A 13,448-nucleotide genomic window follows, 5' to 3' on the forward strand; every position below is an offset into this window, starting at 1 on the left:
TGGCAGACACACAAACCCCCCACCACGAAGTGAGGAGATGAGGCCTTTTCAGTGCCGCTTCTGTCCGTCCACTCAGACGATCAGGTAGCCCACAACAGCCTTCGGTATACCTACCTCAAATCAAAAAGTTTGATCCATAATGGAAGCGTGTGTGGTGGAGTGGGGGTGAAAAAGGTGAAATCGCCAATCCCAAAGGGGGGCGGCCGTGACACTATGCCCGTTACGGCAGCTCCAAGTAACGACTGATCGCCCAACGGCCGAGGCCAGCGCGATAACACAATGTGATACAGGCGGGTACCTGCCCAATACAGGGGTCCGAACCGCCGCACGGCGTCTTCATGCTCCTCAATCAGGAAGCCCATCCCGTGCGGCATAACCGGCTGTTCAGGTTTCAGTCTAAGCACCTACCTACCTTTACCAGATGGTGAATCTGGAGAAGCTGTCCATTGTCTTGTATGGGGGATGGGGTCTCACGATGGGGTCTAGCCTACTGGATGGCGTCAGTTCAACCCCAGCTGGCCATGAGTAACGAGGTAGCCGTAGAGTATTAAATGGAATCCAGCGGGACATCAACTACCGAGTCCTTCCTCCCTTCTCAGTCTTGAGTACCCCCAGTCCTGACTCCCCCTTCGCCTTCCATCCTCCCAAGACACCATCACGAAAAGCCAAGATGAAGACTCAAGCGCTCCTGGCCCTGCTGGCCGCCTCCATCTGCTCTGTGGCTGCCGTGCCCTCCCCCCAGGACGCGACCAACAGAAAGGCCGGCCTCCGTCTGATCAAGACTTCCCCCAAGGGTGCCCCTAAGTGGATCTCTGAGGAGGAAAAGATCGTTCAGTATGCGGCGCACGAGATCGGTTTCGTTGATATCACCGATATCACAGTAAGTACTATGCCACTGTCACTCACCCCTTTTCCAGCTTGCAGCAGGGAATGATTGACCAATTCTTTCAGGATTCCCAAGTCCTCAGGGCCCTGTCTGCCGATGAGGATGAGGATGTCTTCCAAGCCCGGGCCGTCACCTACCCTACTGCCGTGAGCAAGCAGGCCCAGGCCAATCCCCTCATCAACCTCGTCTCCACTACCCAACCCCAAAGCTGGATGACGACCCTCACCAACTATCACAACCGTTACTACAGGGCCACCTACGGCACCCAGGCCGGTACTTGGCTCTACAACACCCTCGTCAGCCTTGTCGCTGTCAACCCAGCCATCACCGTCACCAGGTTTACCCACTCCTTCAACCAGCCCTCCATCATCGTCAAGATTCCCGGAAACTCCACTGACCTCGTCATCGTTTCCGCTCACTATGATTCCACCGCCGGCTCGACCACCGCACGTGCTCCCGGCGCTGATGACAACGCCTCCGGTGTTGTCGTCCTCATGGAGGCGCTCCGTGTCCTGGCCAACAACAAGTTCAAGGGCAAGGACACCCTCGAGTTCCACTTCTACGGCGGTGAGGAGGGTGGTCTCCTTGGCTCTGCTGCTGTCTTTGCCAACTACAAGTCCACCGGCAAGACCGTCCTCGCTGTTGTGAACCAGGACATGGCCGGCTACTCCCCCAGCGGGAAGATCTCCATCTACACCGATTACGTTGACAACGCTCTGACTGCGTACGTCCGTGTGGTCGCTACCGCTTACACTGGTACTACTACCGCCGATAAGTGCGGCTACGGATGCTCCGACCACGCTTCAGCCCGCTCCAACGGTTTCCGTATGTTCCCCCCCTTTATCACTTTTATCCGCCTTTTGGGCTTTCCTGGTGTGTTGAATCAGTACTAACATGGATGTAAACAGCCGCCGCCTACGTTTGCGATGAAGTTATGAAGACTGCCACTCCTTACATTCACACCGCCAACGATGCCCTCTCCACCATCATGTGGCCCGCCATCCTCCGCCACACCAAGTTCACCGTTGCCTTCCTCGTCGAGGCTTCATACTTGTAAGGATGCAATAATAATCTAGCGGTGGTCTCAAATGGGCACTTCCTGCACAAACAGACCATCATTCTCTGTTCATATTAGTGTTCGCTTTGAGAACAAAACATTGTACATAGACGCAATAGTCAAAAACACACATGTTCAAACTTGATTCCTGCTTGGGCGTTTCCCGATTTTCAATCCCTCCAGAGTCCCCCATCAATTGGACTTCCCCTTCTCCTTGGGCCTTGATCATCGTCTTCATCCTCCCCGTCAGCCAATAGGTGCTCTGACGAGACACTTGGGTCGTGTCCCCCAAATAGCACATCCATATCTTCCAGAGCGCGCCCTTTCGTTTCTAGAAAGAAGATGTAAATGATGGGAACTGATACTAGGTTGATGACCATGAAAAAGAAGTAGATCTTGGAGCCGAGAGCCGCGATTCCAATGGGCCATATCTGGGTGACGATGATGGAGCCTATGGCGCCGCACGAAGCGGCAAAGCTGAGGCCCCGTGCTCGGACGGCGGTTGGGAAAATCTAGGTAAGTTAGGTAGGTAAGGTTAGTCCGAGTCATGTTCTAGTGAATATTTGTGCTTTGTTCACGGGTATGTAAAGATCTTACCTCGGAACCATACACCCAGGCAGCTGGACCAAATCCCATTGAGTATCCCAATGAGTAGATGAAAACAAAGACCACACAGGCATAATCTGCTGCGGTGTTGGAGTTATTTGGATAAATCAAAGGCAAAGTGCCGTTGATCTGGCAGTGTAGTCAGTACGGTCTGGCCCTCGTAAACAGAGTTAGAGTACTTACCAGCAAGGAGAACGCCATAATAACAGCTCCAATGACAAGTGTCAGCCTTCGTCCAACTCTATCAATGATAAACATCTCCAGCACATTGCACCCGATCTTAAGGGTGCTTTCAATCCCCCCTGCGAGTAGAGACACTCGATGGCTCAAGCCTAGAGCTCTAAAGAGAGCAGGAAGGTAGTATTTCATAGCCGTAGCACCGCACATCTGCGCCAGGAACTGCAAAAGTGCCGATCGCCACATGCGAGCAAAGAGACTTCTGTCGGCGAACAGAGATGTCCAAACAAGGCCAGTGACTCTGAAAGAAGCTACAGAGCGTTCGATGTCGTCAAGCTCGTCGTAGATTTCATCGGATGTGTAATACCCTTCGCGGTAGTACTGAAGCGTGGTGAAGGCCTCATCAATCTTTCCATGCTCTACGAGCCACCGGGGTCTAATCAAGAAGTTGAGTTTCAACGGTAGGCGAGTAGCGACCAAAGGATATGACTTACGACTCATGCATGAACAGCAGGCCAACTAAGAAGAAGAAAGCCGGGACAAAAGACACGGAGAGAGAATAACGCCATGCCACCTGGAGACCTCGTTCGCTATCCCAAAATGTCATCCCATAACCAACCCTGGAATTTGGTTAGGCTAGCTTTGTCAGAAAAAGGGGCGGTAGACATACCAAAACCCAGAGGCAAGCCCTGTGATGAATCCGATATGATTCATCACAACAAACCTGCCACGATGCTTGGATGGCGCAATCTCGCTTTGATAAACGGACAGTCAGCCACACAGTCAGTCCATCACTTCTAACCACCCTGTCACACAACATACCTTTGGTACAAGGGAACACTAGTTGAAATTATCCCGGTGCCTACTCCCGCAACGATTCTCCCAACGATCACCATCCCCAAAGCCTCTGCAGCTGAGCCCGTGGCGCCGACCTGAAGCGCCTGACCAACACAGGTCACCCCCATCCCCACAAAGGCAGCATGGCGCCGGCCAAGCTTGTCTGCTGCCGGATGAGCAAAGAAAAGGTAGCTGATGAAAGTGCCGAGGTAGTAGATGGCCGTGATGAGCCCGCTCAGAGAGGCATCTGGTCTGTGGAGTGTCTTTTTGAAACCTGGGTGGACGAGTACCGAGGCGAGGACGCCAACATTATATCTACATTGGAGTATGTAAATCCAGGGTTACCAGTGGGGAACTGTGAATAAATTTGAGAAAAAAAGTAGCTCACTTACCCCCAGATAAACGACCCCAGTGCAAGAAACAAACAAAACGAATGTAGCCGCTGTGAGGCTTTTGTAAAGCGTGTTCCTCCCATTTGCATAAAAGGATCATGCGGCCATCGAATATGTCGAAGCACTTGGTGTGAGACCGAGACCTGAAGAAGTCTTGTTTGGAATTGCAGTGTGAATGAGGACACAGAGGTCCCAGGCCCCGCTCGCTCGGCACATGGCACATGGGGACAACGTGGGTTGGTGGTGCTTGCCCTATTTGGAGAGAATTGTGACGGCACTTGGCTGCAGTGAAACACTACTTGAAAACCAGCCAATAGTTTTTGTTTATTTCTTATAGCTCCCCAGCAAATCCGAATTTGTAATAGTGATGAATATCAAGGTAGTCGTCTATAGACCTTTCCCTGGGATTCCAGAGCGACTCTCTCTATTTCAAAATATGGTCTTTTGATGACTCGTGGCCAATGTAGCCTAACAACTTGGTCACCCTTCTTTTCCAAGATGACCTACCCCACGCCAAGTATGAATCCGGGGCAAGACACGCCGACACCATGACCAATTCGCTCAGCTAGGCCAAGTCCTAGTCCAAAATAAAAGAAAGGGATAGTCAGCCCATATATATTCTTTGTACATACAGCAGGTTCTTTAACAACGTCTGTTTCACATCTAAAGCAGAAGTCCATCCTATCCACCCTCCCCAATCCTCTAGGTATACATACACCTAAAGTTGCTCAATCTTGGACGCAAAGTCAGCATTCTTGGCCTGGGTACCGAGAGAAAACACGGGGTGGCCCAAGCTGTCGTGAATACCAAAGGTGGATGAAGGGTCCTCCGGCGTGTCGACGGGGTAGTCACCATAGGCGAAAGCGAGTGTGCTGTCATACTCGGGATCTAACTCAGTGAAGCCAATGTCTTCATCTCCCCATCTCGAACAGCCCGTGCAAACAGCCGTGATTTGAAAGTGAGTGGCGTTGACATGGGTGCCGGTCTTGACGATTCTGTATTCGGCGTTGGGATACTCGGGAGGGCTGTAGTAACCACTGTAGGAAATGAATGTTAGCATCAATGGCCAGACTGTTGCTGCCGAGCCACCGAAGGGGACACGAACTAGGCGATCCTGGACGAAAGAACGACGTTGTTGCCGTTGGGCCAAACGATAGTTAAGGGATTATAGGTCATGTGGCCACCCCAGGCGAACCCAGCCCAGCCAACATCGATGGGCGCCTCAACCTGCAATACAGTGTCGAAGATCTTGTCACCCTCCGGGATGTCCTCTGGGATAGCCACACGCCAGGAGATGCCGCGAGCACTGGTGTAAGAAGAGAATTTCAAGCCGGTGTCCGGATCCTCATAGGCAACCGAGTCGGGCTCAAAGGCGAACTGTCTAGGAACCGGGGCCGCTAGAAGAAAAAGATATGTCAATATACAAGTTGGCAGCACGGGGCCGTGGGATTCCATACTGAGACCTAAGAACGCAGCAGCGCGAGCAGCAACTTCAGAGAAGAGCATTTTGACTGATGGTGGCACAAGACAAAAAGACGAAACGAAGCAGGGGATGGTCTACCAGCATGGTATCCGGGGAGGACACTTTTATAAGAAGGCCCCTACCAAGGGCGTTCATCCGGGAGCTACATTCCTTGAACCCTAGAGCGTCATCCAATAATTCCGCACATGTAATGTGTATTGGCAATATAAGCGCCGCGTGGTTGAGCCTGGTGATCCGGGCCGTCACTACGCTCCAGAAGACACGCACCGTATCCAGGGGTCACTTTCATACCAAGTGGTCATCACTCTTCGGTCGATTCCGGTTGGTCCGTTGCTGGCGTGGTGCTCCGGAAGCTCGTGGTGAAGAAACGCCCATTCTGGTGGTCTGATGCCACCTTAATCAACCAAACAGGGACTTGGTGATGCAAGGAAGGACCTGGAAAACACTTGGTTCCCAGCAGCCAGCGATGATCATAAGTCGTTGATTGGAAGGATAAAGCGAGGTGATCTATGAGATAGATGAAATGGTCGTTCATGCGGGGTGCGGTGGAATATGAAGCGGAACGGGACGGAGGGACAAGATTGGGCGGTTGGCTGGGGACAAGCATTGAGCAGGAAACGAGATGGTGAGAAAGGCTGATATGGCCCATGGAGGCAGAACCACGACCCTCTTTAGCCTAATCGTAGCGCAACCTCAACTTGTCCGAATAGATGAGTTCCTGCGGGGATGCAAGGGCCCGTCATGGCCAGGCCTTTGCTTACTTTTCGAGTGAAGGACAACTTCTTGAAAGTTAAGCCTTGTTCGCTGACAACAAAGGTTGATCTCTCCGGATCAATAGCCGAAACCAGGACTCTCGACCCATTAAGCACAGGCTTTTTTTTTTCTACCAGAGAATCTGGTATGACTTAAATGGTCGATTAAAATACGGAGCAGAGTCTGAATGTGATGGTCTCTGTCGAATTAATTGTACGGGCAGGAGAGTCGACGGATGTCTGTAGGTTACGGGGACAGTATGGTGGGGTGGGTGCTTGTGCCAAGGGGTGTGCTTGACCTCATCTGGTTCCGATGCTTGGCGAGGGCTCATCCAAAATCCTGGGATCTGCTCATTTAAAACACAAGCCTCTCATTTTTCCGATGCTTCAAGAGAGAGGTGTGCCAAACGATCCGAGATGTCTTCGACCCATGTTGAGAAGCTTGGGCCACCCAATTCAGGGTTCCCCCACGCTGAGCTTTCCCCGCATGCTCAAGGTTGTGCCTGCAGTTTGCACATCTCCACTCCAAAATGCCCCTCTTTCTGTGACGGCATTGATCAGCAGCAGATCGAGAGCAAGCCACAATTGTTGATTATGCACCAAGATCGACACTGATAAGATGCTTTCCCATCAATGATCTCTAGTTCGGCACCACAATCGACATCGACAACATATATCCCCCCCCTCCCATACCCGTGTCGACGCATGTTGAATTCGTAATGTTGCAATATACAACACCTCTTGCATCACCCGCCCTGCGCCATGGATAAGGGCTGAACTTCTGCACCCCACCTTCTCAACGGCCATGACCCGCTCGTCGCCGCACACGAATTGAAAGCCTCACATTCCAGTCCGCGACAATCCCGCGGCCCCGCCTCACCTTACCTCCAAACCACCGCTTGACATATTCGGTGACACCACCACAAGTCACCGCCAACCTCCAGCCAACTATGGCATCCCCCAAACCTCACCCTCCTATCTCTACCACCCTGCCCCCACTCCTCCTCGGCACCGCAACCTTCAACCACCAATATGTCTCGGACCCCCTGGCGATGCCCTACCGCGACATCGTCTCCCGCGCCATCTCCCTCGGCGTCAAAGCCTTCGACACATCCCCCTACTACGGCCCTTCCGAAGTCCTCCTCGGCACCGCCCTGGACAGCCTCATGAACCCCACCGCCTCGGCCTCCAACCCCCTCCCCATCCCCCTCGAGCGCGAGTCCATCTTCCTCGTCACAAAAGCAGGGAGGATAGCTGGCGACGAGTTCGACTACTCCCCCACCTGGATCAGATACTCCATCCTGCGAAGTCTTCAGCGCCTGCACACCGAGTACCTGGACCTCGTGTATATGCACGACGTCGAGTTTGTCTCCCCAGACGAGGTCCTAGCAGCGGTGAAGGAGCTCCGGAGGTTGCGAGACGAAGAAGGGCTGGTTCGGTACGTGGGCATCAGCGGGTTTCCAGCCCATGTGTTGGCCAGCTTGGCCGAAATGATTCTGGACAAGACCGGGGAGCCGTTGGATGCGGTGCTGAGCTATGGCCACTTTACGGTGCAGAATCGCAAGTTGGCGCTGCCTTGGGTGGCCGGGGAGACGAGACCAGAAGAGTCATCCTCATCGCCGTTGGCGAGGCTAAAGAGGGCTGGTGTCGAGGTGGTGTTGAATGCGAGCATGCTGGGCATGGGCTTGCTCACCAACCGGGGCATCCCCCCTGATGAGAGGAGCGAGGCCTCTCCGCTGGCGAAGTGGCATCCTTCACTTCCTGAGCTCCGGGTGGCGTGTAAGGAGTTGGCGGGGATTACTGGCACAGCTGGCGAGCGTTTGGAGTCGGTGGCGATTCGGTGGTCGTTGCAGGAGTGGGCGCGCATAGGGGCTGCTGCTGGCGTTGGTGTGCAGGTCCCATCAACTGCTTCCGGCAACGATACCGCCAAAGTGGGTGCTACCGTGTGCGGTGTATCGTCCATTAGCGAGCTTGAAGAGACAGTCGCGGAGTGGAAGGGGGTTCTGTCCAGTCTCGGCCATGCCGTTGACGGGAAGCTCGATCCTGCATATGGTAAAGAACGGCAGGACAAGGTACTGCGACTGGTTCAAAACCAGCTGTGGCCAGCGCTTGGTAGATGGATGGATTATGCTTGGGAAAGTCCCGGTCCTGGCTATGTCAACACTCGTCCGGAGGAAGACAAAGGTCGGGTACCGTCTGATTCTATAATGATTGCATACCAGCAACGCCTGGCCGCCAGGTCAACCAGAGATGCACAGCCGAAGTAGCAAAATCTGATCAGTCTCTTCTTCACGATTGCATCCAGCGAAACCTGGTACATTGTTGGTCTCCAAAAGGACCTTGTCATTGCTCGTCTACCTGCCGCGTGAGAATACAATGCTTCCAAAAAAATGTGAATCCTAGACGAAAACAGCCCCTAAAAGATCAGGTGCTCCAGACTCCATTCCATCACTGACGCCCATTTCCAGTCTGATGCCATAGCAAAAAATGAAAACCCATTCCTTGTGAATGGAAGTTCGCTGACATTGCGAAACGTAACGCGAGAAAAGGTATAAGGAGAGGGCTAAAAGGGGCAAACGATGGGTGGGAGAGAAGACGGTGTATGCACAAAAGAAATCCAACACACAGTGTCGCCTCTTCTTCATCTCCCGTGTTCTAGGAACCTGCGTCAACTGCCTCTGGTCGCAGGAGGCCACACCGAATCAGACCGCATAACTATTGCGTGAGTTGGTGAGTGCGCTCCACAGTCGTTGTCTGGTAGCCAAGTTGCTTCGAATCCTCGCCAATCTCGACTGCGGGAGTGTCGGGTGTAACCATCACCTTAGGTGGAAGCGACGGATCCGAAGTGCTGGGCGCTTCTAGGTGCAGTAGCTCCCTCTCGATTTCTTCCCCAGTTTGCTTCTGAGCAGCTCCATTCTGTGCTGCCTCGGCCAACAAGTTTCCCCCGGCTTGTTCTGTTGTAGTCGCCTTTTGTTGGGGCTCTTCTGAGCGTTTGCTTTTCTCCAACTCGATTTGACTCAGTCGCCTTCCGGCGTTCTCGCCCTCTAGACTGACCCCGACCACTTCCGCTAGACTTCTGAAGTTGAGCAAGGGCTCAGTGCTGGCGCTAGGATCACGGTCTCTCTCTTGGCACTCGCCTTCCTCGGTGGCAGAACGACTTTCAAGACTGAGACCGCTTCCGCGCGGATCTTGAGCGGTGGATGGCGATGTAAAGCTGCTAGGTTGGCTGTCAAGGATAGAGGAAGAGATTGAGGAGGCACTGCTCATTTGTCTGAGGTGGGATGGGCCTGCAGGTTGGTGAGTCGCCAGGACTGGTCGGGAGGCAGCGGTGGCGGAAGAACCATCAGAAGTGATGGGTGTATTGCGGTCTACGGCCTTGCCCTTGTCCTTGGTGTTATCATCAGCTGCTGAACCTGACGCAGCTGCAGCAGTCGTTGCCAGCCCATTTGTGACGCTGGCCTCCACACGAAGGTTGCTAGAAGCACTGTCTCCTCGCTTCCTCTCCACGCTCAGACTACTTGCGCTTGCTTGGCTGTTTCCTGTACCGTCATCATAAGGCCCGCCACCCACCTTTGTTGGCTTATTCTCCTCTTTTGTTTTTTGCTTGGCCTTCTCAAGCTCTTCTTTCCGTTTCCGCTCCTCTTCTTCGGCGAGCGACAAACGGATAGCCTCCATGACCATAATCTCCTCGAGCTCTTCAGCGCGCATGCGTGGAGAGACAACGATGCTGGATGTTCCGCCACGATTACCCCGCTGACCTGAGGAGTCGGCATCACCCGCAGGCGTTGCAGAGCCGCTGTCGCCATTGTCTCCCTCGCCGTTACTCTGCCCCCCTGAAGGAGCTCCCGTCGATCCCGAACCGCCCGTGTTTCTTCGCCCAAAACGACTCCGAAACGCCCGACTCTCAGTATTCCCCATCATGAATGCCGCAGTGTGCAAGGCGGTGGCAGCAGCAGCTCGTCTTGCTTGATGAGCACGCGCAGCTTGGAGTTTGGTTGCCCATTCTGGTCGGATACGGTCTGTCAAGATAACATTTGGACTGGTTGCAGAGAGAGACTGAGTCCTTCGGCGGCCCCCGCCAGCAGCCCCCGCGGGGGGCGACAGAGAAGCCGAGTTTATAGAGCTGCTGGACGACATAGCGGTGCTCATGGATGTCAGAGCTGCGGGAGCGATAGAATATGCCAGGCCCCGTCTGAAAGGTGGCGGATCGTATGTTACACCGAAATCTGGTTGAGTACAATAGGGGCAGCAGGCGGGCTCTGATACCAACATCCCGGCCGCCTCTTCAGGGTTGTGGTTTGGGTCGTTCTCATTATGCCCCTCGGGAAAATGCGGATCAGGTCGCTTAATCTGAACGAAGCACTCACTGCAGATAGCCTGTCCACAACACCGCGTCTGGTTGAGATATGGCGGGTAGGTCAGAAAACAGATCGGACACTCGGTGGCATTCTTGTACAGGAACACCTCGATGGGTTGTCCATTGACAAACGGGTCATTGGAAATGTTGATTTCGCGGGGCACAATCTCAGTCGTCGAGCAATTTCGAGAGTTCCCGCCGAGCACGGCGGCGAGAGCTTTGCCACGCGGTCTAAAAGGGGAGCTCGTTCTAGCGGGCTGGCTGGAGATGGGAGAAGGAAGCGCAGAGCCTGGGTTAGACATGCTGTGTTCCGACGTTGTAGACTGTGTACGGCCAGCGATCGGAACCATGAGGCTGTTTATATTCCGGGAGCCTTCCGTATGGTCGTTTGCTGACAGAGGACGGGGAATCAGCTCGTCAGGCGGTACTTCATCGGCAGCTGGAATCGGCAGGCCGCGTGCTGCGGCAATAATTTGAGGTTCTGTCCATTGGTCATCAAGGTCGTTCAAACCTCGCCAGAAAGGGGCGATTTTTCTTTCGATCTAAAGACATGTCAGTGCTGCTCACAACAGGGACTTGAAAGCCGTATGCTTACCTGCAATTGCCGAACAATCTGCTTGTTGAAGTCTTCGACACCAACGTATGTTCCCATGGTAACGAGAAATCCACCATCAACGTTCTCCTCCTTCATGCTCCGCTCTCTTTCCGCCAACCGCTGGACTCTTTCCCTCTCCAGTCTACGGGCTTCCCGTTCTTGTTTTGTCTCTCTGCGCTCATGATGATGCTCGCTATGGGAGCTCGAGCCTCCCACCAGGCCTAGGACACCCAAATCACCGCGGCTCAGCCGATTCCGCCGTCCTGGCGACCTGTCTGCATGTAAAGAACCGGTGGCACCCGGCTGAGAGGCGCCGTGGTGGCTGCGGTGGCTTCCATCGCCGCCGCGCGACTCCTTCGTGTTGGCGTTTCCCATGTTGCAGCGTTGAGGCCTTAGGCCGTCATGCGTATTGGCCGTCTCCCGGTCGTCGCTGGCCGTTTGTCGCAATCTCGCAACGTTGCTTGTAACAACCACGGCTGGCGTTTCTGCAGAGGAGAGCGTCTGGCTGTAAATTGTGCCTGGAGATTGTCGGCAGTAGTTCGATGGTGGGGAGTTGTCGATGGATTGTGTTCTGGAGGTCAAATGGCAGTGACGTCGACAAGTCCAAATGATAGGCGCGGACGCTGATGGGGTAAAGCAGGATCTGGGGGACCTGCGCACATCGACAAGCGGAAACAGGGCGATGGTTCGGGACAAGATCGGCGGAAGGAAGGTATAGATAGTTCGATATTGTAGTGTTCAAAATGCAAGGGAACGTAACTAATTGCGCGAGCAGAGATGAGGTTGACTGTTGTTATTGCTTTGCTTGGGCCGGATATGGCGGAGGCGGGACGGAAGTTGGCGGTCGGTTGATGGATTCAATGGGGGAGCACACCCTGACATGACACGTCCCTATTGTGTATCTTGAAGCCTACTGCGAGGCTGAGATATGCACCGATGAACGGTGGCCTGTCCGGTGGGATGTGGAAGTAGTTACACGATACTCGGGACGCATAGAACGGGCCCCGATGCCAGACAGTCGGCGAAAACAGGTATCCGTATTATTGGCGAGGCCGGCGATGGCAAGATGACGGGATGGCTGTGATGCTGGGGAATCGTTGCCAAGCAATGCCTTCTCCAAAGTCAGGCGGGTGGCCCATGCACCAAAGCGGGAGGTGTCTGAGCACGAGCCACATCCCTCCTCTTATCACCGTTTGCTTGCGGCCGCCACATTCCACCACCTCGGTATCTTATCAAAGAGCCTCTCAAGAGATTTTATGTGCGACTGTGAGCATTTTCCAGAGTTTATTTCATCTTTTCTAATAGCCACGAGTACATTCCTTGGGTCGGTAGGTGTTTCAGCCCGAGTTTGGCTGGCCTCATGATGGCTGCCTCATCTCAAGCACAGCGTGAAAGCTGGTGTTATCCTTGAATTATCTTACATACTTGTCGAGAAAATGCCGGATAAGTTTCTCCATGTAACCATATAGAAGCACTGAGTTCCAGGTGGACCCCTTTCCTTCAACATTTTGGATGCTTCAGTCGTACGATCATCAAGCTGGACCTTATTGCCTAATCTGCACTGAGATTAAAACCAAGTCACAGAGGTTATTTTGACTCCGGTGGCGTATAACAAAAAACTTTGAATGGTATAAACTACGAAATGAATGTAAACTGCACTTCAAATATGTTAGGACGGCCTTGAAGCTATTGGCACGTTGTCAATGATGGTGTCCAAGGTCAACTCAAGTATGTTGAAGTTTTCGATCAGCCTGCCAGGGCGAATGCAAGCTCTAGAGCTTTTCGAGTGTGTTTTACTCTTCTCCAGTCATGAAGAGCCGACTGCTGCCCAGAGGGTATTCACCTTTGAGTAAAGCATACCTGGTAAGGACTACAGAGCCATGTATATGCATCAAGAGGCAGTTAAAAGGGCCCAGCAGAAGTCAATCACCCCGTTCAATGTTTTGGAAATAGGAGATATCCGGTAAGCATTTAGAGCGTACTTGCTGTCTATCATTCAAGGCCTCACTGTCATGTTTCTAGATGTTCTTGCTATCTCTCTGGCACTTGAATTCAGTGGCAGTCTCTATTATTCTCTCTATCTATTATTCTCTCTATCTATTATTCTCTCTATCTATTATTCTCTCTATCTATTATTCTCTCTATCCATTATTCTCTCTAGAACGTGAGTGGTACTCCATGGCAAATTTCGATCTGAGTAGTGACTTCCTGAGGTTCTCAATAACGATTAACGATTTACCATGATGATTGCCCACCCACCACCTATCAATTTTCAAATGTCTGAGATTAGGAAGATATTACGGAAT

General features: G+C 53.0%; 5 protein-coding genes across 5 annotated transcripts; 2 read left to right on the forward strand and 3 right to left on the reverse strand.

Annotated features, from left to right (window-relative positions):
* Positions 1-670: 670 nt before the first annotated feature.
* QC762_409740 (uncharacterized protein) lies at positions 671-2,117 on the forward strand (the record flags this gene model as incomplete). The annotated part of the gene is made up of 3 exons (XM_062890431.1): positions 671-880; positions 952-1,711; positions 1,795-2,117. The coding sequence occupies 3 exons, from the start codon at positions 671-673 to the stop codon at positions 1,941-1,943; spliced, it is 1,119 nt and encodes a 372-aa protein (XP_062743338.1). The 3' UTR covers positions 1,944-2,117.
* On the reverse strand, positions 1,982-4,174 carry QC762_409750 (uncharacterized protein). Its single transcript, XM_062890432.1, has 7 exons — positions 3,956-4,174; positions 3,549-3,878; positions 3,397-3,480; positions 3,221-3,346; positions 2,733-3,162; positions 2,541-2,678; positions 1,982-2,455 (listed from the first exon to the last, which is right to left on the reverse strand). Exons 1-7 carry the CDS (start codon positions 4,042-4,044, stop codon positions 2,114-2,116), a joined length of 1,539 nt encoding a protein of 512 aa, XP_062743339.1. The 5' UTR covers positions 4,045-4,174; the 3' UTR covers positions 1,982-2,113.
* A 370-nt stretch (positions 4,175-4,544) lies between these two features.
* On the reverse strand, positions 4,545-6,686 carry QC762_409760 (uncharacterized protein). The gene is made up of 4 exons (XM_062890433.1): positions 6,490-6,686; positions 5,413-6,217; positions 5,061-5,352; positions 4,545-4,992 (listed from the first exon to the last, which is right to left on the reverse strand). Exons 2-4 carry the CDS (start codon positions 5,459-5,461, stop codon positions 4,674-4,676), a joined length of 660 nt encoding a protein of 219 aa, XP_062743340.1. The 5' UTR covers positions 5,462-6,217; positions 6,490-6,686; the 3' UTR covers positions 4,545-4,673.
* Positions 6,687-7,140: 454 nt separating this feature from the next.
* QC762_409770 (uncharacterized protein) lies at positions 7,141-8,457 on the forward strand (the record flags this gene model as incomplete). Its single annotated transcript, XM_062890434.1, has 1 exon — positions 7,141-8,457. The coding sequence occupies one exon, from the start codon at positions 7,141-7,143 to the stop codon at positions 8,455-8,457; it is 1,317 nt and encodes a 438-aa protein (XP_062743341.1).
* Positions 8,458-8,493: 36 nt separating this feature from the next.
* SIP5 (SNF1-interacting protein) lies at positions 8,494-12,239 on the reverse strand. The gene is made up of 2 exons (XM_062890435.1): positions 11,143-12,239; positions 8,494-11,089 (listed from the first exon to the last, which is right to left on the reverse strand). Exons 1-2 carry the CDS (start codon positions 11,515-11,517, stop codon positions 8,906-8,908), a joined length of 2,559 nt encoding a protein of 852 aa, XP_062743342.1. The 5' UTR covers positions 11,518-12,239; the 3' UTR covers positions 8,494-8,905.
* Positions 12,240-13,448: the final 1,209 nt, after the last annotated feature.

The sequence above is a fragment of the Podospora pseudocomata genome, chromosome 4 (genome assembly GCF_035222375.1).
Source record: "Podospora pseudocomata strain CBS 415.72m chromosome 4, whole genome shotgun sequence".
Taxonomy (NCBI): domain Eukaryota; kingdom Fungi; phylum Ascomycota; class Sordariomycetes; order Sordariales; family Podosporaceae; genus Podospora; species Podospora pseudocomata.

Excerpts from the sequence above, each read along its gene's own strand:
- QC762_409750 (XM_062890432.1), bottom strand. The coding sequence starts at position 4,044 with ATGCAAATGGGAGGAACACGCTTTACAAAAGCCTCACAGCGGCTACAT. Across the intron at positions 3,347-3,396 it reads GGGCTTGCCTCTGGGTTTTG|GGTTGGTTATGGGATGACAT; the intron begins GTATGTCTACCG and ends ACCAAATTCCAG. Across the intron at positions 2,456-2,540 it reads CCTGGGTGTATGGTTCCGAG|ATTTTCCCAACCGCCGTCCG; the intron begins GTAAGATCTTTA and ends TAACTTACCTAG.
- QC762_409760 (XM_062890433.1), bottom strand. The coding sequence starts at position 5,461 with ATGCTCTTCTCTGAAGTTGCTGCTCGCGCTGCTGCGTTCTTAGGTCTC. Across the intron at positions 5,353-5,412 it reads TGCTGCGTTCTTAGGTCTCA|CGGCCCCGGTTCCTAGACAG; the intron begins GTATGGAATCCC and ends TTTTTCTTCTAG. Across the intron at positions 4,993-5,060 it reads CTTTCGTCCAGGATCGCCTA|TGGTTACTACAGCCCTCCCG; the intron begins GTTCGTGTCCCC and ends CATTTCCTACAG.
- SIP5 (XM_062890435.1), bottom strand. The coding sequence starts at position 11,517 with ATGGGAAACGCCAACACGAAGGAGTCGCGCGGCGGCGATGGAAGCCAC. Across the intron at positions 11,090-11,142 it reads AGATTGTTCGGCAATTGCAG|ATCGAAAGAAAAATCGCCCC; the intron begins GTAAGCATACGG and ends ACATGTCTTTAG.